This window comes from Anthonomus grandis, chromosome 17, assembly GCF_022605725.1.
Source record: "Anthonomus grandis grandis chromosome 17, icAntGran1.3, whole genome shotgun sequence".
Classification (NCBI taxonomy): Eukaryota; Metazoa; Arthropoda; class Insecta; order Coleoptera; family Curculionidae; genus Anthonomus; species Anthonomus grandis.
This window is the reverse complement of record NC_065562.1, coordinates 14,317,433-14,341,763: the sequence shown is the minus strand read 5'-3', so window position 1 is coordinate 14,341,763 and position 24,331 is coordinate 14,317,433. Positions and strand designations below refer to the sequence as shown.

At 35.3% G+C, this 24,331-nt stretch overlaps 3 protein-coding genes across 5 annotated transcripts; 2 read left to right on the top strand and 1 right to left on the bottom strand.

Moving 5' to 3' along the window:
* The first annotated feature begins 34 nt into the window (after window positions 1–34).
* Window positions 35–3,008, top strand: LOC126746481 (nucleolar protein 14 homolog). The gene is made up of 3 exons (XM_050454766.1): window positions 35–2,550; window positions 2,612–2,767; window positions 2,850–3,008. The coding sequence occupies exons 1-3, from the start codon at window positions 206–208 to the stop codon at window positions 2,950–2,952; spliced, it is 2,604 nt and encodes an 867-aa protein (XP_050310723.1). The 5' UTR covers window positions 35–205; the 3' UTR covers window positions 2,953–3,008.
* Window positions 3,009–8,021: 5,013 nt separating this feature from the next.
* On the bottom strand, window positions 8,022–15,836 carry LOC126746489 (RNA-splicing ligase RtcB homolog). Its single transcript, XM_050454777.1, has 6 exons — window positions 15,501–15,836; window positions 11,706–11,976; window positions 11,351–11,656; window positions 8,666–9,009; window positions 8,451–8,615; window positions 8,022–8,397 (listed from the first exon to the last, which is right to left on the bottom strand). Exons 1-6 carry the CDS (start codon window positions 15,705–15,707, stop codon window positions 8,170–8,172), a joined length of 1,521 nt encoding a protein of 506 aa, XP_050310734.1. The 5' UTR covers window positions 15,708–15,836; the 3' UTR covers window positions 8,022–8,169.
* A 104-nt stretch (window positions 15,837–15,940) lies between these two features.
* LOC126746479 (uncharacterized) lies at window positions 15,941–21,898 on the top strand. Of its 3 annotated transcripts, XM_050454762.1 has the most exons (5): window positions 15,941–17,038; window positions 17,832–21,032; window positions 21,083–21,230; window positions 21,562–21,710; window positions 21,771–21,898. In XM_050454762.1, the coding sequence occupies exons 1-5, from the start codon at window positions 16,205–16,207 to the stop codon at window positions 21,837–21,839; spliced, it is 4,401 nt and encodes a 1,466-aa protein (XP_050310719.1). In that variant the 5' UTR covers window positions 15,941–16,204; the 3' UTR covers window positions 21,840–21,898. The 3 variants fall into 3 exon arrangements, 2 of the variants coding, with proteins under 2 accessions (XP_050310719.1, XP_050310720.1); XR_007663905.1 differs by lacking the exon at window positions 21,771–21,898 and having other exon boundaries at window positions 17,832–21,009; XM_050454763.1 differs by lacking the exons at window positions 21,562–21,710; window positions 21,771–21,898 and having other exon boundaries at window positions 17,832–21,009; window positions 21,070–21,224.
* Window positions 21,899–24,331: the final 2,433 nt, after the last annotated feature.

The following is a 24,331-nucleotide window of genomic DNA, read 5'->3' as shown; positions in this document are numbered from 1 at the left end:
AAAATTGATTTTGTGAATTAAAAATAGAAACAGTAACATACCTGTTTGTCAAATAATCAGCAATAAACTCTACTGTATCCACTACCGTAGTTATTGCTGACTTAACCTAACCTCAATTTCTCACATGTCAAAACAATATTGTGCTTGCCTCTTGCTAAATTTAATAATTTTTTTAAGCCCGGTTTATTTTTTATCTTAATTAACCATGGCAAAAACGAAAAACCGAAAACGTATTTCCGTGGAGAAAATCCAGAAGAAGCGCCAAAATCAAACGGAGAAAAAGCTAAATCCCTTCGAGGTGCACATAAACAAGGAAAAAATGCGAGTTTTAGGCAAAAAATTGAAGAACGAAAAAGGTTTACCGGGAGTTTCCAGGGCTAAAGCCATACAGAAACGTAAACACACTCTGCTAAACGAATACAAGCTTCAACACAAAGTAAACAAGTTCATGGACAAGCGTATTGGTGAACGAGGCCAGGTACCCCAAGAAGACAAGATTATGGCAAGGTTTGCTGCGGTTCGGGCTAAAGCCCATAATAGAAAAAGTATATTTAATTTGGCCGATGATGAAGTGCTTACACACAGGGGGCAAACTTTAAGTGAAATTGAAAAATTTGATGATCCAAGATCTGAGGATGAAGACGATGATGATGATGATAAAAGGAAAAATGGGAGACTTGATGCCAATTTTGTAGAAGAAGTTCATTTTGGTGGTGGGGTCTTAACGAGTACTGGACAAGAAGGTGCGAAAACTCACAAGCAACTTATAGAACAACTTATTGAGGAATCAAAGAAAAGAAAGGCGGAGAAACAGAAAATTAAGGAAGCCACCCTTGAATTGACAGAAAAACTTGACACTGAATGGAAGGATTTAGTGCAGCTTGTAAGCAAAAAGGACAAAAAGGATGCTAGTGAGGAGCCAAAACCCAATCTGGATGATTATGATAAAGTGATGAGGGAACTTAGGTTTGAGGCAAGAGGTACTGTCTCAGATAGACTAAAAACTGAAGATGAAATCGCAAAAGAAGAAAAAGAGAGACTGGAGAAATTAGAGCAGGAAAGATTAGAAAGGATGAGAGGCTTCACAGAAAACAATCCCAAATCTGGACCAAATCACAGAAGTGCAGATGATCTTGATGATGATTTTGTCATTGAATCTGATGTTGAGGATAATGTTTTAACATATGATGAAGAAGGCAAGTCCAATGTTAAAATCAGGGCTGAAATCAATGGGAAATCTATTGGTGATAGTGAGGAGGAAGTAGAGGCTCATGTAAGTAATAATTTAGAAGAATCTGATGATGAGGTAGAAGAGGAGCAGGAAGAAGAGGAGGAATCAGGCTCAGAAGACTCACTTGCAGATCTTAAAGAGGGGGAGGAGGATTCAAATAGTGAAAGTGAGCCAGAAACCAAGGAACCTATAACAAAGGATAAAATACCTTCAAAAAACCCAGAGAAAAAAGATAAAGAAATATCAGAAAGTGAAAAGAAAGAGTTAGAAAAGGCAGGTAACGAACTCCCATTCACTTTTCAGTTGCCAGAGATTTATGAGAGCCTAATGGAAACTTTACAGAACAAATCTCCAGCTCACCAGAAGATTATTTTGGAGCGGATGATCAAATGCAACCATCCAAGCCTTTCCCAAGCAAACAAGGCTGGTTTAGGACTGTTGTTTGCTTATATTCTACAATACATCAATGATCTCTTTAGTGACATTGAAAATGCAGAAGTCTGCAGAAATAATTTTAAACTTTTGGCCACTTTAATGCCCCATATATTTGACTTGGCACAGCTAAACAAAGAGAATGCTCATAATTCTATCCTGGAAGTCATAAAAGAGAAGCATCAAGAATTCAGAAAGAAAAGCAAGAAATATCCCGGTCTGGAGGTCTTGGTTTTCTTGAAACTAGTTAGTCTATTTTTCTCAACTTCAGATTTTAGGCATCAAATTGTCACTCCATGTTTTATGTTTATGGAACAGATGCTCAGGACATGTAAAGTGAAGGAACCAAAAGACATTTCTTATGGCTTATTTGTTTGCACTTTGGTGCTTGAATACACAGCACTCTCCAAAAGGTTTTTACCATCAACGATCACTTTTTTGTCAGGAATCTTGCATATGGCCATCCCCAAAAAATCTGTTAAAATAATTAAAGTTGTACCCCCATTTAAACCACTTTGCACTGACTTAGTACTAACCGAAACATACAATGATAGCCAACCACCTCAAAAATTCAATGTAGCCAACTTGCTAGAGCAAGAATTCTCTGATAACTTTAAAGTGTCTTGTTTACACCTTACTTTGAAATTACTCAACGAATTTAGGGAGAACTTGCAAGAGCTCCCTAGTAATGTAGAGATATTTGCTGATGTAGATAAGTATTTAGGTCAAATCTCTATGGAATTTTATCCAGATTTAGTTAAGAGAGAGTACAAAGAGTTCTGTGATAGTTTTAGTAAAATGAAATCAGAAAGGAGATTGCAGCACTTGGTGATGGAGCAGAAAAAGCCTAAGGCTTTGAGGTTATATGAACCCAAGATTGAAGAAGTGTATGTCGTTAAATCATGTTTTTTTAAGGGTTTGCCTTAATATATACTTTTCTTGTTTTAGATATGATGGAAAAAGGCATAAAATGCAATCTAAAGAAAAGGCCGAAAGGGCTAAACTTATGCATAAACTTAAGAAGGAAACCAAGGGTGCCATCAGGGAAATCAGGAGGGACAAGTCGTTTCTGGGAAGGGTTAAAATTACCCAACAGATTCAAAGGTTTGTTGTAACAATATCATTTAATGATTAAAAATCTGTTTTATAATCATGGGATCGATAAATGTTAAATATTTCATTTCAGTGACAAGGAGAGAACTGAAAAAGTCAAGAGAATTTACTCAGAAGCGGCAAACCAGCAAAGTGAACTCAACGCCCTGGACAGACAAAAGAAACGAAAAAAATAATCTTTTAATTGTAAATATATTTTTAAGATCAACAATAAATCGATTAATTCACGTTATGTACCTGTTATAAATCTGAATTGTACACTCTGGGCAACATAAAACACATCTGAAACCAGTCGGGATTAGGGCAAAAGTCTTGTCCGATATCGCAAAATCCATCATCAATATCATCTTTTTTACCCGGTACAACCTTGTAAATGGTGTTACTTTTCCAAATTTCTAAATACTTTTGGGAAATAAATAATTCCCTGCTTATTTTCGCTATGTTATCCCGAAAACGTTGCTGCTTCTTCTGAATTCCTGTTAGCATAATTACTTTAATCGCTTCCTGGATCATAGTGGTTTTGTAGAACTGTTTCGCCTCCTCTATTCGGGTTTTAAATAATTTTCTTGCTAGTACATATTCTTTAAAGTGTCTTAAACCTAATTTGAGCAAACCAATGTTGTAGTGCCTTAAAGCGTCATTCTTAATAGCTTTTCTATGTCTTTTATGACTTGTAAAAGTCTTCCAGTGGCTCAGGGCAACTTTTTTAACGTGGAAAGTGTAATATTTTGCTGCCCAGTCAAACTTTGCTGCCTGGATCTTTTTATCATAGATCACGAACTTCCACTTTTGGAAGTAAAAGTTTATTTTGCCTTTTTTTAAATGTTCACTTGCACGTCGCAGCGTTTCATTGTTCATTAAAAGTTTTCTTTTTCTATACTGGACATACTGAGCTAATTTTCTTAATGCGGCTTTTTTCTTCTTGTTTATAGCAAAAGCTGTTGCTAATTGAAGTTGTTCTCGTTTAACTTGTTTGAATTGCATAAATTTAACCCACGTTTTTAGGCATTTCTTCAATAATAACCTTTCCAACGCTTTATGGACTTGCTTTAGAAATTTTTGCCTTACAGTATGTACTATTAACTTTTTTAAACAAAATTTTTCTAGTTTGAATGAGTAACAGGTTTGGGCCAGCAAAAAATTCATTTTCTCTTTAGCTATTTGGGAACAATACAATTTCCAACTTTGGAAACCAAGACAAAGTAATTTATTTTGGTGAAAATGTATGGCAACTTCCAATTTTCGTTTCGATAGTTTGCTTACTGCCGTGTAACACAATAGCAGCTTAAAATACCTGCTTAGCACCTTAACATTATAAAATCTAACTCCAATAAGCATTTTCCGTTTGGCTTTTCTGGAAACGTTCACCAAAGCAACCCAGCGGTTAAAATATGGCCTTAACAAGTCAGGATTTTTCTTCTTAAAATGGTTCCAAGCGAACTTCAGCCGCTCCTTCTGGTACTTCCTATATGCCTTGAATATTTTCCACTTTTGGAGGCACCATCTGCCCTCCAACCTTCCCCAATTATTCTCATAATAAACTATGGCCTTTTGTCTTTTCAACGCTTCACGTCTCCTCCAAGTGCAGAATTCACGCCATTTCTTAAAATACAAATGAACAATTTTCAAATCGTAGTGGATTTGGGCCCTCAAGGTGCACTTCCAACCAATGGACACGTGGTACCAAGTTTCAAAATGGGTTCGCATCAAACGTTTTTTATGATGGCGTAGGGCTTCTGATGGTAGGACAGTCGAAACGGTTCTTCTATAAAACAAATAGCCGAACTTTCGAGTGATGATTTTGCGCCTGAGTAGTTCTATTTTACGTTTTATGAGATATTTTGGAATACGGTAGCGTTTCATTTTTTGAAAAAAGTTATTTTGACTTTATGTATCAGCAATATCGTGGTCGTTACAAGGTAGAATACTCAGGTGGAAAAAGGGGTAACCATAGAAATATAATCCATAGGTTGTAGTATGTAAGTATACAGAGTGTCCTAGACACTAGACCTAAGAGATTTTAAAATTGGAAATACAACCCTGTTGGTAGGATATTTGGGTATACAAAAAGGCCTTATTAAATAGATTTGTTTAATGGAATATACTTAGAATTTTGTAAAAAATATTAAGAGAGACCAAATGCTATCAAATAAGAAAAATGGTATTTTATTTATCACAATTTGAATCATCTAACAACAGCAAATAACTCAAAAATAACTCAGCAATACAATAAATAGTCCAAGCCTTATAAATCATATTTTTTAAAGAGCATTCCTAGAACAAATTCAAATCAGGAAATAATACCCATCTATTCAAATAGCACTATAGAAAGTAAGCCTTTTATTTTATATTGATTAATCAAAATGATGTATAAACCTCAAATAAATCAAAAGCAGTGGTATTGATCATATATCACTAAGAATTATAAAATTTTGTGTCCCTTTTTGATTTTTACCATTGACCTAATGAGCTTTTGTTTGGAAACAGGTGTTGTGCCTGAACTATTATGGAAAATGGCCCTATTAATAATACCTATTTTTAAAATAAATAACCCTACGTACGTACGGTCGTACCCTGATGTACGACCAATTAGCATATTGCCTACTGCCTCAAAACTTCTTGAAAAAATGGCAAAAGGTCAAATTGGTGACAATAATATCTTCCAAAGTTCCAGTCTGGTTTCCGACAAGGCTATAGTTGTACTAGTGCCCTACTAAGAATCACAAATGACATTATTAAGCAAGTTCTAGATAAGAATGGTTTCTGTTAATGGGCATTCAACCCTATTAACAGATATTCTTATCTGGAAGATTAAACAGACGAGTTGAAAAAGATGGTACCTACAATATCAGCCCACTCACGGTCCTTACCTTCTCATGCCAGAGAAGATATTGATTTTTATAAAGCCAAAGTTTAATATCTACATAGCACCTGTCTTGGTGTGCTTCAACTGCCTGAAATACGGCCATACAAAGAACACCTGCAAAAGTAAAAACGATGTCCAGGAAGAACACTGCACTGAAGAATACACCTGTGTAAACTGCAAACAAGCCCACGCATCAACAGAGAGAAAGCTAAACTAACAAAATACATTAGCGAAGAGAATTACATATACTCAAACCACTAAAATAACAAAAAGAAAGCAAACGGTCACCCTAATCACCACCAGTTCTCAATCAACCAAGAGCACACAAAGAGGCTACTTTTGCAGAAGGGAGAGTCCCTTTCTCATGTATTTTAACCTTGTCTGAGGAACTAGTTATAAGATGAATTTACAGCACCCCTTAATTTGTTATCCCTGATGATAGACATGTTATATATCCGAAACATGCTGGATTAATAGTTTTTTTTAAATAAATTTAGTGGAGGATGACCGAAATACTTTTAGTTGCCCATCTGTCAGATGTGTTTCACTTAGGGAACATATCAGTCAGCCTTTTGTAGAGCTTAAACGTCAACAAGTGGATATGGGTTCCATGGTGCATAAACTAGTCAAAACCTACATATTTAGTTGAACTTATTAAATTTCGTAGAAACCAACATGAAGTTAATATGAAACGAACAAATAATATCAAGATCCCAGGCATAATACAGAACTTTTTAAATCTTGTTTTCAGTGCCGAGCAGCAGCCATATATAATTAAAATACCTGAAAATTTAAAAGCTTTGAGCTGTCCATGTTTTAAAAAGACATGGACAGCTCAAAGCTTTTAAATTTTCAGGAGACTTAATTGAACAAAGTTAAAAGACTTAATTGAACAGGAAAACCAATGAAACAAAATATGCAACTGTTTCACTGTTAACAAAAACATTCATTAGGATTAAGTAAAATATAATCTCTTAAAGGGTAAGGTTTTAGCTTTACTAACATCATTGCATAAGAAAAACCTTCCAATTGATACAATCCTTTTGATGTGTTCTGGTAGGGAGTTAAATAGTTTTATACATGCATAATGTGGAGATTTTTCTGTTAGTGAAGGCCTATGGAGTGGATACTTTATAATGTAATGTGTTTAATGTCCTTCTCATAATTATGCTCCGTTTTTGATTGAAAAAGTTTGTTTTTATAGAAAAACATTAGACATTCACATATATAAGGCATGTATGGTTATAATACCCAAATCTCTAAAGACTGACCTACTACTGCGAAAAAAACCCATTTTTTAATAATTCTTATGAACCTTTTTTGAACAATAAAAACTTTTTGTAACATGCTTTACTTACCCAAAAAATTATGCTATATTTAACAATAGATTCAAAGTTAGCGAGGTACAGAATTTTTAAGATTTTTTTATTAGCTGGTAATACCTATATGGTATGACCAGTCAAGGTGTTCATTGATGTATGAACCTAACGTCTTGGAATATTCGCTTTTATTTAAATCGTTATTGCGAAATTCTATTTGCAAAGGCTTTTGTATGTCACATTGTTTTGTTCGAAACATTATATTTGTTTTTTCTTTGTATGCGATCATGTGTGTCAAAGATTTTTTCTGCTTTAGCTAATAATTCTTTTAATGATTTACCAGCAATAATATTAGTGTTATCAGCATATTTAACAATATTCTGGCTAAGTGAATTCATTAGATTAAGATGTGCAATTCCTATATTACTAAATAAACTTTTAGAATAACCGCTTTTTCCATCCTTTAACACTTTTATTATTTGTTTTCTGTTATTAATATAGGACATAAACCATTCTATATCTTATGCCATATTTCTCTAACTGTTTTATCAACAGGTTCCTATGCAAACAATCGTATGCTGTGGGTAGATCTAACAGCATTTCAAGAGCAACTGCACTATTTTCTAAAAACTTCAATAATGTTTGTTTATGACAGACAATATTGATTTCAGGAGTTGCTAGTTTAATAATACTTGATACTTATTGGTATTTAATCTATTCCACTACTATTTTTATTTTTTAACCTGTCTTATCACTAATCTCCTCTGGTGTAACGGGACTTAAAAACATTGACCTAGGATTTTCTTCAATTAAAGAGTTAAATGGAATTTTGCTTAGGGACCTTCATAAATCTGGCATAACAGAACTTAAAAGTGCATTATGCATATTTGCATTTTTTTTCTAATTCACCTTCTAATTTAACAATCTTTTCTGCCACATTATTATTTATTTCCTTGCAAATAGACCACATACATTTTGACTTGCTGTCCGAGTACTTAATGCCGGTTTCTTATTGCTTAACAGTCCAGTAAACCAAATACGAATAAAAACATTTCTAAACTCCTTTTAAATGCAAAACAATATTTATTAGTATAAAGGAAGTATTTAGAATTATAAAAGGTTCATCACATTTTTCCTCGATCTCTCTTTTCAATCCAAAATGTAACTAAATTAATCCAGAGTAAAATCAAAAAAAGCCTCTTCACAAATCAACCCTTGATAACAGCAATGGGCCTTAATTTAATGGTCTTTTTCGAAATTCCGGCAGCATGACAAGTGTCCACCACATCGGTTACGTTTTTATAGGACTCCGGAGCCTCCTCCATGACCAATTTGGGCGAAGCGACTCTTATGGCAATATTCATATCTTCCAGCCTCCTGAGCACCTCCGTATAATCAATGTTCCTCCTCGATTTTGCCCTGGATAATGCTCTTCCCTAAAAAAAACGTCTTGAAGCCTCGAAAACCTTAAAAAAATTAAATAATGTACCGCTCCGTGGCAAGTTGACCCGAAAGTTTCCAACATTCCTTGCTCAGTCCCAGTCAGCACATAACTGCATGTACCCATGGTACCACCGATAAGAACCGGTTGGCCGGTCAACTGATAATCCACAGGTATTAAGGGATGGTGTGGAGGGAACGCCCTGGTTGATCCCTAAAGCAGAAACCCTCAAATAAAGTTTTTTTTTGCATAATTTCACAGACCTTTCGATGTACAAGAAGAGTCTTCTGTTTTCCATCGACAATATGCTCCTCAACTTTAGCGATATTATGAGAAACATCGTAAATAACGTGCATATCCAAATCGTCCGGTGTCACCAAAAATTGTTTAGCGAACGCCTGCCTAGTTAAAAACGTCATCGAACTCCTGTTAACCCAAGCGAAGTTAGCGGCCGCCGCCATCGCTTTCAAGTAGTCCTGACCTTCTGGGCTGTTGATTCGGGCACAAGCCAGCTGACGGTCGTTCGTTTCTATATTGTCTCTTTTCATTGCTTTTTCCATTTCGACTAGGGCATCGGTGGCCACTTGGTGACCAAAACCTCTGCTACCTATAGATAGAACGTGTTATTTCATAGAAAAAATTGTCCCAAAGAGAATTTTTAGCAGCTAAATTAGTTTTAATATCATAACCGATACATTAAAAAGAAATTACAGTTAATTGAAAAGTACAGTTAAGTAGTCATCGCCCTGATAAAATGCATATGACACAAGCAACTTCTTAACATCAAGTCAAAGCCTCTTGTAGTTATCAAGCTACCTGATCCTGAGTAGCAAATGTTTAAAAAGTTCCTTATTATTGTAAATGACAGACTCGGTAGTCAAAGCTGAATGGGTAATAGGAAAACTGAGTCGATGAGAGCTTCGGGCATGATTAGCATTGGGTGCAAAAACGGTGGCATTATTTCCTATACATAAGGCAGACTGTTTCCATTATGAAAATACATGCCAAAGTCAAAATCCCACTACTGACAAAATATGGATGACAGGAATCTGTAGGGCTATCAATATAATGTTTTACTATTAAAATCCTCACCTTAAAATGTTTTCAAATCATATTTACAAGACAAAGAAGAAATCTAAATGTACTACTTCAACTTACAGCAGGAAGCCAATGATTTACAACATAAATTAATAAATATGTCACTGTTGTAGATGCAGCTCTCGTATCGTATATTATGCATATAATTTTTTTTTCGTATTAATGATTTTTGAAATAAGTTACTGCTTATACATGGTTGTCATATTTGTATAGACAGATATATAGAGTTACTTTCATTTACACCTGTGTTAGTACTAAATTGTAGTGTAAACTTGATTTCGTTATCCTAGGAGTAGGAGAGTGTTACCTTTCCTATTTACTAATGTCATTTTATTTGATTACAATTATGTATGTACACTTCTATTGACATGATTCTAAATAAATAAATGAATGCACTACTATTGTTTGTAGCACAAAAAGTGAATTAAAGAGTGTCACTGAACATGAGCCCCAGAAGTAAATCCAAACCTTAGGTGTGCTTCAACTAATACAAAGTAAACACTTCTTGTTGCGATAGAGCGGACCTCTGCTTTAAGAACTGATTGTCACATTGCTTTTACATCAAACAACATGAACAGACTTTACAGCAGACATTACCTATATGAGACAAGTGTTTAATTAGTGTTCCCTATAGCACAACACTTTCAATACTACTTCTAAAATTTAGGATACTTGTTTATGAAATACTAAATAGCAAGTCGTTAGCATCACACCAAAGTTTAACACTCCCAAGATCATTTGCTTCAAAGTGACAGGATTCTTATGATGGCACATTATAACCACTGCACACCACACCCTCTAAAGCCATATAGAGCCAACATTGTCAGCAAAATACCACGATCAATATAATGGAAGGCTTTAGAGACATCACAAAACATAACGGAAGCACAATCTCCCTCATTAATGATAAGATATAGCTCTTCAAGAAGATTCTAGGAAGCTGAACTGTGAAGCTTAAGAAACTGTAACATTCTATCTTTCGATAGGTTCTCGATTATTTCCTTATCTCGTCCCTTGAAGAGTCCAATAACAGAGAATGTTTTTTAATCTAGATGGGAGCCTTCCTTCCTCAAATGAGATGTTTATGGCCTTATCAGGGTGATATAAGCCGATTGAAGTGAATTTAGAAACACCAAGATTTATAGATATGTCATCCCAACCAGATGAATTCTTATTTTTTACTGTTTGAAGAACACTTACAAGTTCCTACAGGTCAAAAGCAATGGCCTTACTGTTAAGTCAATGAAGTGAATCCACTAAGACTTGTGTACAGTTACAAGCAAGTTTTTCTTTAATCAAGCAGCAATAGGCATTTAAATCATTGACTTTTAAACCTGCCTACAATGATTGGGAAGAACTAAGATTGTTAACAATATTCCATGTTTCCTTTTGCTTTCCTTTGGTGCTTAATGTATGCAATTATTATAAAAAATCTGTTCAGCAATTTTAGTAGTACTTCAAGGTGAAAAATTCGTTGTAAATAAAAAAAGTTTCCATAGAGTGTAGGAATCTCATATTTCTGCCTAATATTTTAATCCCTCTAGTCAACCAAGGCTTACCTTTTTTTTCTAGGTTTTATATTTATAATTGGAAAAATACTGTAAAATAATTGCTGTAGCTGAGAATGAAACCAATAGTGACACAGATCCATTGTCAAATCTGCTCCAATTATATATGCTCAATAACTGCGTAAACTTAGAGAGTTCTTGATAGTAAACCACCCTTAAAGTGTTTTGCTTTTTTTATACCCAGGTTTAGGTTTAATTTTAACACAATGGCACAATGATCTAACAGTACCGCAATGAGTTGGAATGAAACTGATAAATACATAAACCTAAAGAAATTGTTACCTGAATGGATCATAACACAAACTTGCCCTTTTTCTTCAATCCCCATCTTGCTTGCGGCCCATTTATCATAGATTTCATCAACCACTTGGATCTCTGCATAATGATTTCCAGCTCCCAAGGTTCCCAACTGGGGCAACCCCCTTTTTTTCGCCCTCATGCTCACTTTTGAAGGGTCAGCATTGAGCATCCTACCATACTCTTCACAATGCTCTTTATCTTCAGCCCAAATGTATCCCTCCCTAAGGGACCAGTCCATACCCATCTCTAAGGCTTCTTCTAGGTCTTTGGCATTCATTGGGATTATACCTTTAAGGAATTGTTAGTTGGTAAAAGATAAAATCAAAAATACAATTACCTTTGGATCCAACTCCCACCGGGATATGATCAAACAAACTTTGGGCAAGCTGTTCTTTGATAGGTTGAACGTCACGTTCGAATAAGTTAGTTCTTAACAGCCTAACTCCGCAATTTATATCAAATCCTACCCCACCAGGACTGACGACGGAAAGTGGATCGTTCATATCGAAAGCGGCCATATTACCTATGGCAAACCCGTAGCCTGAATGGATGTCTGGGAGCCCTATGGACTTTCCTACTATTCCGGGTAATGCTGCTACATTGGCAATCTAGGAGGATGAGAATAAACTGATTTTCTATTTTATTATTTTTCAATATAAGATAGATACAATTAATAATATACTACTGAGAAAATACATTGTTCACAATTTTAGTTGATCAGATAAGAGTGTGAATAGTGAGATAGAAGTGACAATATCACAATAAAAAATAAAAATTTACTTAAAACTAATACCTATTTAACTACAAACAAGTTAAAAACTAAAATGAAATGAACATACTTAAAATAATAAAATGAAAGAAATTACAATTTCATAAGTCTGTTTTAAAATATAAAGCAACAAGGGCCTTTTTATTTTGGTAGATTTATTTTTTAAAATTTCAGGTGGTCGGTTCCATGTATAATAATAATAATAATAAGCCTTTATTTCCAACAGGCAACTTGCCCAATAACAGGAAACAGTTGCAAAACAATGAAAAATATAGTTAAAAAAAAAAAACACACACAAACAAACCTAAAAGAATGAAAAGAAAAGAAAAAGAGTAAAGTAAAGTCACATTCTCAAAAGTTATCCAAAGAATTAGAACAAATAACTATTAATATGATATAAAAACCCAATTATAAAAGTTTAACAAGATAATCACATATTCACAAAATTAAATTAAATTAAATTAACTGCAATATACCTACTAACTATAACTCAAACACATGGGTCTTAATCCCAAGAGTAATGATCCACCAAGATATCGACAATCACATGAACCGGAGAGAAATTTATATCGCACATGTGACAGATCCGATTAAATATAGCGCATATTGTATATAGTGGCGATTTCAACAGGATGTTAGTATGAGGCCTTGGCAGAAAGAATGTTAGGGGATGTCTAGCATTAAGCCTAGGCACCATGAAACGTACACCGGACAGAAGTACAGGACTATCAATGAATCCATTCAGTAACCCATGCAGGAATTTTACAGAGAAGATCATTCTTCTGAGTTGTAATGGATGTAGATTGAAGCGTTCCAATAGTTGCCGATGATCAAACCCTCTTACCGGATATATGCCATCCTGCCTGAAGGCCAAAAACTTAGCAAATCTACGCTGAACAGATTCAAGGAGACCAACATGATTCTGATAGAGCGGGTTCCATATAATGCAGCCAAACTCCAGTTTTGATCTCACAAAGCAACAGAAAAGCAGTTTTAATGTAGACTCCAAAGTAAAACTCTGAGAACTTCTAATTATGAACCCAAGCCTTCTCAGGGCTGACTTGACTATGTTATTGAAGTGTGGAACGAATGTAAATTCAGAGTCAAAGGTTATACCAAGATCAGTAATTTGCTCTAATCTACTCAAAATAGTATCATTAATAAAGTAATTAAAATTTAAGGGTGTTTTTGATCTAGAGTAACTGACCACACTACACTTAGCCGCATTCAAGCCTAACCTGTTAACAGCGCACCATACCTCCAATGTATTTAGACAGTTCTGAAGAAAAACACAATCCTCCAAACCATATACATTTAAATATAGCTTCAAATCATCGGCAAAAGCCAGCCTATGACAAGTGAGTGACTCAATCAAGTCATTTATAAAAAAACTAAACAGGAGCGGACCCAGGTTCGAGCCCTGTGGCACACCCGACGTTACGTTAAAAAGTTTCGATTTAAAGCCCTCATATTCGACATATTGAGATCTACCAATCAAGTAGAAATGAAATAAATTAAATAATCTCCCTGAAAAACCATACTGAGTTAATTTATGCAGCAAAATATAGTGATCTATCCGATCAAAGGCTTTTTGGAAGTCGGTATAAATAACATCGACTTGAGTATTAACATCAAGTGATTCACAGATGTGACTAGACAGACAGGATAAGTTAGTAACACAAGATCGCCCGCTAAAAAATCCATGCTGGTCTACAGAGATGAGTTCTTTTGCGTGACTAAATAGCGACCGATTCAGGATAATTTCGAAAAGTTTTGAGAAGTTACAGAGTAATGAGATTGGCCTGTAGTTCATGATTAAATCAGAGTCCCCAGCTTTTAAAATAGGTATTATTTTGGCAGTCTTCCAAATTTCAGGGATTTGTTCTGTTGACAGTATTAAGTTGAAAATGTAGGTCAGCGGATCTGCCAGGACACCAATGCAATCTTTAACCAAGAAGCTAGGCACACCGTCTACACCAGATGTTAACTTATTTTTGAGTTTTTTACTAGCCAAAATAATCTGGGAAGCATCAACGTTGGCAATGTCAAAGTGGGGCACATTATCAGACGTCGACGAATGGTTAATGAAATTTGATTGTATAAATGCCTCACCAAAGAACAGTGCAAAAGCATCAACTATGTCTTGTGGGTCTTTAATTAACACGTCATCAGGTAGCCTGATCATACCAGGAATCCTGGTGCCAGCCTTCTTAGAACCAATAAAATTCCAAAAGCTAGATGGGTCCAAAGAAATATTCCTTTCGGTGTTTGATATATACAACTTATATTCATTGCGTATTTGTAGTTTGATAAGGCGTCTAAGAGAATGGAATTTATTTTGAAAGAATGGAGAATTGTACATTTTAAAGTCCTTGAAAGCCTTTTCTTTCCTATAAATGTTCCTAATCAATTCTCGAGAATAATAATTTGGAAATCTTCTTTTACGTTGCTGCTTAAGAGGAATGTGTGCGGCAAATATGCCATTCAGTATATCATATATAATAATATAATATAGCAATTAGTATAATATAATAATAGCAATTAGTAATGTTTACAATTTCATTAGTAGTGGACAGGAGATGGACCCCTATGGTACATCCTGTATAATGATTCTTTGATTTGAGACTACATTCTTCTTCTCTATGCTTTTTAGTCTTAAGGTAAGAATAGAGAGTTTAAGGTAAAAAAAATATTTATTTATTATAAACTAAGGCGGAATACAAAGGATATTTTTACACATTTTTGGGTGAATTATAGTTGTAAGTTTTTGGGGCAACTGTGTGGCATAAATATCAGATTTCATAAGTTGTTCCTACCTGTTTTAAATAATTTCTTATCTACCCAAGTTAAAATCATGTTTTATTGATAAAATAAGATGAATTACATCAAATCTATTTGTGGTGTTTATCAGAAAAAAACAATTAAATTTTTCATTTAATTGTCTAATATTTCCTTATATGAGTATTATCAAATCTCTGAATTATTAAAAACAAGTATTATATATCACAAGCCCTCTTATAGATCTTATTCATATAAATTCTGATGATGCAATAAATCAGATATTTAAGAAACTTATTGTCATTATTTAAAAATGAAGAAATCTTCTCGACAGAAGGAATTACCAGTAATTTTTGTACATCTTTTTTTTTATTACTAATTTACAGTTAAGTTACATTACAACTTATAGTCCTCAAGGGATTTGAATGATGGTTTTTGTCTAAAATCCCATTTTTTAATTAAAATGCTTTATAGACTATTTATATTTATAACTTATAAACTATAAGCTTATGTTATATTTAAAACTATGGTGCAATACATTGCAAACCAATAATTGCCTCTTGAACATCTTTTATTTCAACTTACCTGTTTTACACCGGGCAGAAACCCTCCGACCATTCCAGGCCTACAAGCATTCCTTAGTTCATCCAACATAAGTTTTTCCAGAGTTTCATTTACGTAAAACACCCCCTCGACGTTCATATTTGGCTGGAACCCCTTTTTTATGCGCCAGCAATAAGGGTTGATTTTCTCCAAATATTTTAGTTCATCGTTATACGAACGTACCACCATCTTGGCAGTTTTTTTAATATAACTTTTATATATCAGTTGCCTTTAACTAAAGTATTATTGTGAAAATTAGAGAACTCACTAACGATCGGCAGAAAAATAATAATTATTAAGTATTCTCATAAAGAATTAATATAACCTCAAAAAACAAATTTTGACAGCTGTCAAACGATGTCAAAAGAGCGACTCGCAACGCGATAGAGTGTAAAAGCACCTTTTTAATGAAGCTTTTAGACAGTCTTGACACTAATGACATATAAAAACCTAAACAAAACAACTTTTAAAATTTAAAATCCAAATTAAAGAATAAATAAATTAACAATAGTGTTTTCAACCCTTAAACCTTAAAAACTTTACCCGTAGATCCCAACTCCTTAAGTTGTTCATTTTAAAACGAAACCAGTAAGTGCCAAAACGTGATTATATTTGATGACACCCCTGTTTGTTCAATAACATAAACTTCACACTAAATTAATGATTTTTCTCACCCCGCACGTTCAATGAGTTCAGACGATAACGACAAATCCACTGAGAGGGTGCTGGAATATTACCAGAAGTATTCCCAAAACAAGAATCTTCCTAAATACTTCTCGGGCACCTCAGTATCATATTTGCCCCCAATAGAAGTCGACAGTGATGACAACAGTAAGTACATACCTAAAAACAGGCCTGAGATTCCCAAGATCACTGTTACTGAGGAAGTTAAGTATGTAGAAAAAGAAATTGTGCTAGTTAATAATTCTCCAAATGCCAGCTCCTCTGAAAGTCCTTCTGAGCATAAAAAACTTGAATGGGATAATGGGGCTGACATAGGTTATCATTCTGCCAGGGAATATTCAAGAAAAAAACTTTTTAAGAGTGCATCCTTGCCTATTATCGATAAAGCTATCACTGATCAAATCATTATTCTCCCAAAAGAAAAACCTTCTACCATAATAGCTCATCACGGCAGTGATGAAAATATAGACCTAATAGTATACAGTTCAGAGAGCAGTTGTACCAAAAGCAACCCAGACAGCAAAGAAAGCCCAATTTCATCGAACACACCAGCAGAGACCCCAAAATCTTCAACTTCAGAGACCAGTTCAGCTTTGGAGCCACCAAAAAGCCACTCTGACTCAGATGTCTCCAAATTCGTAGAGTTTCAAAGTTCAATAGATTATTTAAAGAAGAAAATTGGTTTGCCAGGGGCTCAGTCCACACCAAATATTATTGAGCTTGATTTGGGCAAAATTGGGAGTTCGGGAACTTCTTTGGCCGCTTTATTGTCTGGAAAGAGCAGTAGCGAGGCAAGTAGCAGCTCTGGGAAAGGAACTGGACAATTACACTTAAAAGTAAGTTAGTATTTATTTCACTTGTCAATTACATTACACTCATGTAAAAATTTTACTAAAAACTAACATCCTAATACTACTACCAGCCATCCTAAAATATTGCTTAGAACACATCTGTAAAAGTAAAACTAAAAATGCAAACTTAATATGACATAAATGAACAAATATATTACTTGACAAACAGGCAAATGTCTGTTCACAAAATATAAAATTTAACAATGTTGGATAAAGAATGACTTTATTTACTTATTAAATATACTGTACATATCCAATTTCCTCACTTCATGAGGCAATGCATTGTAGGTTTTAATGAATGTGAAATAAGGACTCAGAAATAGGAGCATAGTGCTCCCAGTAGGGTACCTTACATATAGTTCTTACTATGCTTGTTTGCATAAGAAATATGTGGTGCATAGTATCTGTATGAGATCTCCAGAAAATTATTCCATAGCTGATACAGGAATGCACATAAACATAATAAAATTGCAAAAGAGACTTCTCGCTCACAATGCCTCTAATATTATGAATTGCAAAATTTACTGCAGAAATCTCTTTGCATATTTCAGTTCCCTGCATGGTTTCCCTAGTTTAAATTCCTGTTTATTATAAGCCTTAGAAAATTTAATGCAAATTGTGATTTTAAGATTAAAAGTCATATAAATACTAAGAGGTAATGATTGACAAATTTTATAAAGGTTTCCATAAAACTTTCCTAATAGCCATTTCTTAAAATTTTCATGATTTATAGAATAAAGGGGCTGTATATAAAAGTTTACACATTTTAATTTTACAGGTATCAGACAACTCAATAATGCAAAAACCTTCAGATGAAGGCTCAAACATGACCCAAAAAACTACAAGCACTACCTCTAACCTTCAATCGAAAAGCACCAAAAAGACCTTTCAAACGAAATTTGTAGAACTAAGTATATCCACTCCTATAAATGTAAACTGTAAGGGACCAACTGTTTGCTCCAAAGATAAAATATTACAGACTGAAACTGTTTTTACCCCAAAAGCAGTACAAACTGACAATTTCACCCCTAAAAGTGATGTTAAAACTAATAAAAAAGACCAGGAAGTGCAATACACTTTATATGGAGAGGCTGACTTGGCTTCTAGTTTTGAATACATCAACATTAGTGACAGTGACAATGTAAAAAAATCAAGCCAAGAAGAGCCATTTTGTACTGCATTAATAAGCAAACAGTGCAACTCCTCTAAAAAATCTACAAACATATCTGGAGGTTTATCCAGCACAGTAGATTCTAGTAACATATCAAAATCCAGCTCAGAAGACATTGACAAGCAAATAGAGAAACTGCAAAGGCTCCTCAAGAGCAAGAAAGCCGACCATGGCACCAAGAAAAAGCTGCTGAAGCTTTTAGGAGATTTGGATACATCCGTAGACTCCAGTGCCAGTTCGGAATTCTTTGTGCCTAAAAAAGATAAGAAACTGAAGACAAAAGTTGTATTTAAGGACGCGGACAATATTATATCAGCTTATAAAGAGCGAAAGTCCAGTCAAGCCAGTACAAGCGAGACAAAATTTCAAAGTCGGTCCATTTTACCGAGCCATAGCGAGAGTTCGGACAGTAGCAAAGCAGCACTTCCAAAGACAGGTGAAAGTTCTATTAAAAGTCCTTGTGAGGGGCCGGTTTCTTCTCATATTGTAGCGCGAAAAGCCGCTAAAAACGTGGACCGAAGCAACGGAGACGGTGTGCACGTGTCCGATATTGATGAGCAAGTAAAATTTAAGAATAATCAAATCATTCAATCTTTAACTACACATTGCAGTAAAGCAATAAGTCCGCCAACTAATGCTACTACAAGCAGCTCAGCAGGTTCCCACTCAGTGGCCAACTTAACTAAGAAGCCCTCAGACGACTATTTGCTAAAGTTTGCTGAAAACGAACGGAACTATCAGCTTAATTGGATCAACAACGAAATTAGTCACCTCTCTAAGCTTAAAAGCATCTTGGAGCTTAAAAGTGGCAAGTCCTCCCTAATGACCCCTGATCCCTCACAACCCCAGACGAACATTTACAACATAATCCGTAAAGATGATGCCTCGAAAAAGAGCTCAGAAAGGAACTACGTGATCCAGACTCATATCCACGCGAGCAAACAACCGATTAACAACTACCGCCTTAATGGTCAGGAGTTTTTGTTATCAGACTCAAAAAGCTCCCCAGACAGCGACCGAGCTGTTATAGCCGACATAGAAGTCAGCTCTGACGAGAAAAACACCAACATCAAAGTAAGGACTTTCTGCTCCGCATGTAAACGCCCCATATGCATCTGCAGCTCCTCCAAGAAAACAATTAACTCCAAACTTAGCTCACTTAAGTCTGAGACTGCAGGGAAAAAAGAGAGCTTGGAAGAAAATTCCGCAAGGAAACTTTCTCGGTCTCAAGAACTGCGGCCGTGTAATAAATGCACTAAACCAATATGCCTTTGTCCAAATAACAAGACTTCTTCCAGTAGTACAAGTGATACTAGCTTCTTAGAGTGTATTTCCGATTCGGAAAACCCTGAATATATAAATTCTTTACAGAAGGCTTTCAGGGATTGCTGCTGCACAGTAAAAGACGCAAATTGCGGCTGCGATTTCGTTAAAAAGTTGCTCAAGAAATTCCAGGAGCAGCAAAAAACTAGGGATAATGAGGAGGCAGCATTACGACAGCAACCAGTCCCAAATACAAGTAACATGCCAGAGCTCCAGACTCAAACTGAACCCCTTAACTTAGCTAGGAAAGTCCAAACAGAACATGCAGAAGCCGAAAATATCGCGGTAGAAACAAACAAAACATCCCAAAAAGACCGCCCTTTACAAGTAGCTCCCACTCAGGACCATCAAAAGAATCAAACTGTCGAAAAGGTTCAAATGGTGCACAGCCTGAGTCAACAGACTAAAATTCAAGTTTCCATTCCGCCAGTGAGTCAAGAAGTTGAGCAACAGCAAACAAATGGTCGGGAAATAAGGGATCAAGCAGTAGAAGCACGAGAACCATTGAGAGATTGTAAATGCCAAATTAGCCCTGTCAGAGATAACCGGAAGGCGCAAACTGTAGAGAAGATGAGGCTCTCAGAAGCTGTAGCACAAGCTCACGTTGAATCAACAGAAGCAGCTGCCCAAGTAATGATTCCTTCACCTGTAAACACGGATACTTGCTTAAATGTAGAGGATCTTAAGCCTGTCGAGTCTTTACTGGCTGGAAAATTGACTGACCAACGTCGTTTTTCCACGTCTAAAAACGACGACTTGCAACGGAGGCATATTGGGGTACAAGTGCTTCCCAACTCTTCCTCTTCAGCCTCTCAGTCCGAACCAGGGTCAAATCAAAATAAGTTGCTCGGAACCGTTTCTTCCAAGTCAACAGATAAATCGATACAATTTAAGGAGGCTGGAGTACAATATGAGACCATAAAGGAACCCTCAAGCAGAACCAGTTCAACGGGGATCACATTACCCACAAACACCACCATGTCAGAGTCCACAAGCAGCAATTGTGCCCGCGTAACTTGTCGCGGTTGCAAACAAAAGGCTTTTTTGGCAGAAGTCAGCTATATACAAGAAGGAGATGAGTCTATAGCAGTGTGTAGCCGATGCTACTATGAAAAAACCCGAAGTCATTCTGCTCAGCGTTCCGTTAGTCACTATTGCCACTGTTGGGACCACTGGAGGGCCCGGATGGGGAGTATGTACTGTAGATGCTGTAGAGTGGAGGCGTCCAAGTGTCCCAAGCGCCCTCAAGGGCTCGCCTACACCGTAACCCTTGAAGAAAAAAAACGTCATAGGTCTTCTAAGAATGGTTTGGATATTAAGGTGCAAAAGGGTTGGAGCAGGAAGAGCTTGAAGAATAAGGAGAACTATCATAAAAAGAGCGGTGAGAAGCGGTTGCAGAAGGAGGACGACGAGAAGGATGAAAAAGAGCGCGAGCCGAAAAGGTCGAAACGAGGCCAAAACGGTGATTCTCATTATACTTTAATGGTAAACTGGGGTTGAAATGAATCTATACCCAATTAAGTTTTATATTTTAGGAGTACCTAATTAGGAATCGGCCCGAGTTTGTTTATTCGGCCGAGTATCGGAGACAAATGCTGTTACATTCTAGGATATTAAGGGAGCGACAGAAGGATGGGGCCAAATTGGATTTTTTGGATAGTAACCTTAAGGATGGAGATAAAGGTAAATGGGAATTATCATTCACTAAATACAAAAAGAATATTTTAGTTTTTTTCTCAATTTTTGAAGATAGCCGCGGCATTGTTTTCCAAGTATATTTTTTTTTTTAATAATTTTACACTGAATATCTTAATTATATTATCTATAACGTGCTAAATAAATTACTATGTATGTATACTAGCATAATACCTCTAAGCCATTGCTGAGGGTGTAAGGTATATTGGTAATAATTTTTCACAATATTCTTACCCTGACACACAAAAAAGCTTCTGAAATTGATTTGATTTATTGCAAAGGGATCAGGATTTGTCTCGTTATCTTATTGCTATTTCAGACCAATTTAAGCTATTTACTGAAAAAGAAATGAAAGAAATAAACAAGAAAAACTACCAAAAGTTACCGGAGGTACAAGAAAAACTATGGAACCAAAGAGAAACCAAATTACGGACCGCCGATAGACTGATTACTAATATGTTCGCTAAGGTAAGCACCGGTAAAAAAAAAAATTGGTAAGAAAGCGTTTATTTTGGGTTTATATTTTAGAAAGTGCAAAAGTCAATGCTTCGAGGGAAGGTCAATCACCCCATTGACAAGCCCCTAACTAGTTTGTGAAAGTTGTTATATTTTTTTGTATTTTTGTATGGATCATTAAATGTTTTATGAACTTTTTAGATATTCGTGTTTATTTGTAGCACTTGGAACGGCAGAATAGGTGGGTATAGGCTTACTAAGTCATAATCATTTTACAAGACCTAAAATCATTAACAGTTTATAGAATATTCTACACATTAGGTAACACTTGGTTTTTCCAGTAGAAATCCCAATTTCCTCCGGACTCCAGAAGTCCCAGTGGCTTTTAGGAGAATATTGGCCTAGTAACTATACTCCATTCGCCATTTTAATGTTTGCTTCCACCTGTAGATGTTCAATATCCATATTGATAAGCACTTGAGCAGCAGGAGATCATATACCCTCCTGCGGCACTAGTACTTAGTAACAGGATAAAGAAGTGCCTTATCGTGCTCCTAAAACTAAAATAAACAAATTAATAGACAAATACTAAAAAAAAAATTACAAGGGGGTTTTTATGTGTGCGGCAATAAACCAGGTACCCGGGAGACAGATGTTCGAAATTACAATTTTATTGGCTCATTAGTTTTGTGAGTATATAACTTCGCACTCGTCACTGTTATGGCATTCGACTACTCTCTGTAAATATCTGTGTTGTTTTACTGGAGATCAGATCGTCAGTGGCGTACATAAATAATAATTAAGATGTTTTCTGTAGAGTCCGAGGTTAATGTGTCCTGTGAATATTAAGGAAATCTAATCTGTTTCAGGAATTTGAATATTATTATTTGCATCTTGGTTCACAAAATTGCCTTTAACTCAGAAAGTATTTGACTTACAAGAAATGTTAATGTAATAAATTATTGGGTAAGAAACGTTCTTTCTTGAACTAAAACTCTTGAGAATATGCCAATTATTTCGTGAAAATATGCTTGAGTGATAATTTAATAAGGAAATTGAGCAAAAAAAAATTCCCCACTCAAAACTCCTGTAACTACCCAAAATCTTAACCCAAAACCACGGTTTTACCCTCAAATCCACCCTCAGGAACGGTGGCTCATAAGTTATGCCCAAAAACTCTTGATAACCATTGGAATATGTTACAAGCTCACAATATACCTATTCAATGCGAATCATTTGAAACCTCCTGATGAAGATTGAATGACTCTGTATATTAATCTAATTAGCTTCATAATCTATGTTGCAATAAAATGAAGCAAGAAAAAAAATTTAATGGGTCTTACTTACCGGCAAAATTAAAATAACCCGAACACACCACGTAGACGCCTCATTAAAATTGGGTCGAATTAATTGACCCTTCCATTTAAATAAATAATAAAATCGTTATTCATCATGGCATTATGTGTCACTTTTTCCCAGAACGTTTACCTGTGCTTGGAGCAAGATTTATTTGGGGATAAAATTTTTTATATAGGATAGTTACATATCCACGTGTTTACCTGAAAATTGTAAAAATATTAAGCTTTCCATTAATTAAGTCTGATATATTGAGATTGTCTAAAATCTAGCATAGGATTGAAGTTGATGATGGTGGTTTAAAGGAGAAACGTCCAAAAAGAAACAGAAAAGCAAATGTGCAATTTTATATCGGTTTGAGTGTTTCATAGGAATTTTTTGATGATTGTCTCTGGGAATCATGTTTTATCTATTCCAGGCACTTGGTCGTTGGGAAAAAATAATGTTCTCAGTAAAAACTACTTCGACTGCTTGGAAACACAAACTTCTCAATTTTGGGAAACAATCCCAACTCCCTAGAAATGTTATTCCCTTTGCCTAGATAAAAAACTGAAAAATATTACCTGGAAAAGCAGAGAACTTATTTCTCTTTTCTGGGAAGAAATTGTTTTTCCAGATTAAAAAAAAGTGCCTGGAATTGTGGATAAATTATTAAAAAACATTCTGGTTTCGAATCCAAGCCACGCACCTATCCAAAGCAATATTCTTTTATTTGGTAATGGACCTAACTGCATGCATATTCATTCCGTTGTTAAAAAGATTGGCTTTCGAATGAAAAGGTTAAACAAATATTGCCTGGAAAGGCGAAAAATCTATCTGAACGATCCGGATGAAATACAATTTTCATTCACAATTTATTATCGGTTTCAACGTAAAGAAAAAATAAAAATTGTGGAAAAATTCATAGGAACTTTCAACTCTCATAATTATTGTCTCTGGAAGTCATATTTTATCTATTCCAGCCACATGGACATTGGAAAAATTTATTTTCTCAGCAAAAAATGACTGGATTAAGCAACAACAGCGACTTCGCCTGGGAAACAATTATCTCACTTTTGGGAGCCAATTTTAACTTCCTGAACAAGCTATTTCTTTGCCTAGATATAAAACTGATAAATATTGCCTGGAAAAGCAGGAAAAAGTATTTTATTTATCCTGGAAGAATAATGCTTGCCAGTTTTTGGAAAAAGTGCCTGGAATCGTGGATAAATTATTAAAAAACATTCTGGTTTTGAAGCCAAGCCAATCACCCAAAACCCAATAAAAGAAATATTCTT

What these genes read in the sequence shown, in the direction of transcription:
- LOC126746479 (XM_050454762.1), top strand. Translation starts at nt 16,205, where the DNA reads ATGAGTTCAGACGATAACGACAAATCCACTGAGAGGGTGCTGGAATAT. An exon ending in CCTTAAGGATGGAGATAAAG is followed by an intron (nt 21,231 to 21,561) that starts GTAAATGGGAAT and finishes TTGCTATTTCAG; the next exon opens with ACCAATTTAAGCTATTTACT. An exon ending in TTACTAATATGTTCGCTAAG is followed by an intron (nt 21,711 to 21,770) that starts GTAAGCACCGGT and finishes TTTATATTTTAG; the next exon opens with AAAGTGCAAAAGTCAATGCT.
- LOC126746481 (XM_050454766.1), top strand. Translation starts at nt 206, where the DNA reads ATGGCAAAAACGAAAAACCGAAAACGTATTTCCGTGGAGAAAATCCAG. An exon ending in GAACCCAAGATTGAAGAAGT is followed by an intron (nt 2,551 to 2,611) that starts GTATGTCGTTAA and finishes TTCTTGTTTTAG; the next exon opens with ATATGATGGAAAAAGGCATA. An exon ending in ATTACCCAACAGATTCAAAG is followed by an intron (nt 2,768 to 2,849) that starts GTTTGTTGTAAC and finishes ATTTCATTTCAG; the next exon opens with TGACAAGGAGAGAACTGAAA.
- LOC126746489 (XM_050454777.1), bottom strand. Translation starts at nt 15,707, where the DNA reads ATGGTGGTACGTTCGTATAACGATGAACTAAAATATTTGGAGAAAATC. An exon ending in CTCTTCTTGTACATCGAAAG is followed by an intron (nt 8,616 to 8,665) that starts GTCTGTGAAATT and finishes TTTCTGCTTTAG; the next exon opens with GGATCAACCAGGGCGTTCCC. An exon ending in GGTCAACTTGCCACGGAGCG is followed by an intron (nt 8,398 to 8,450) that starts GTACATTATTTA and finishes CGTTTTTTTTAG; the next exon opens with GGAAGAGCATTATCCAGGGC.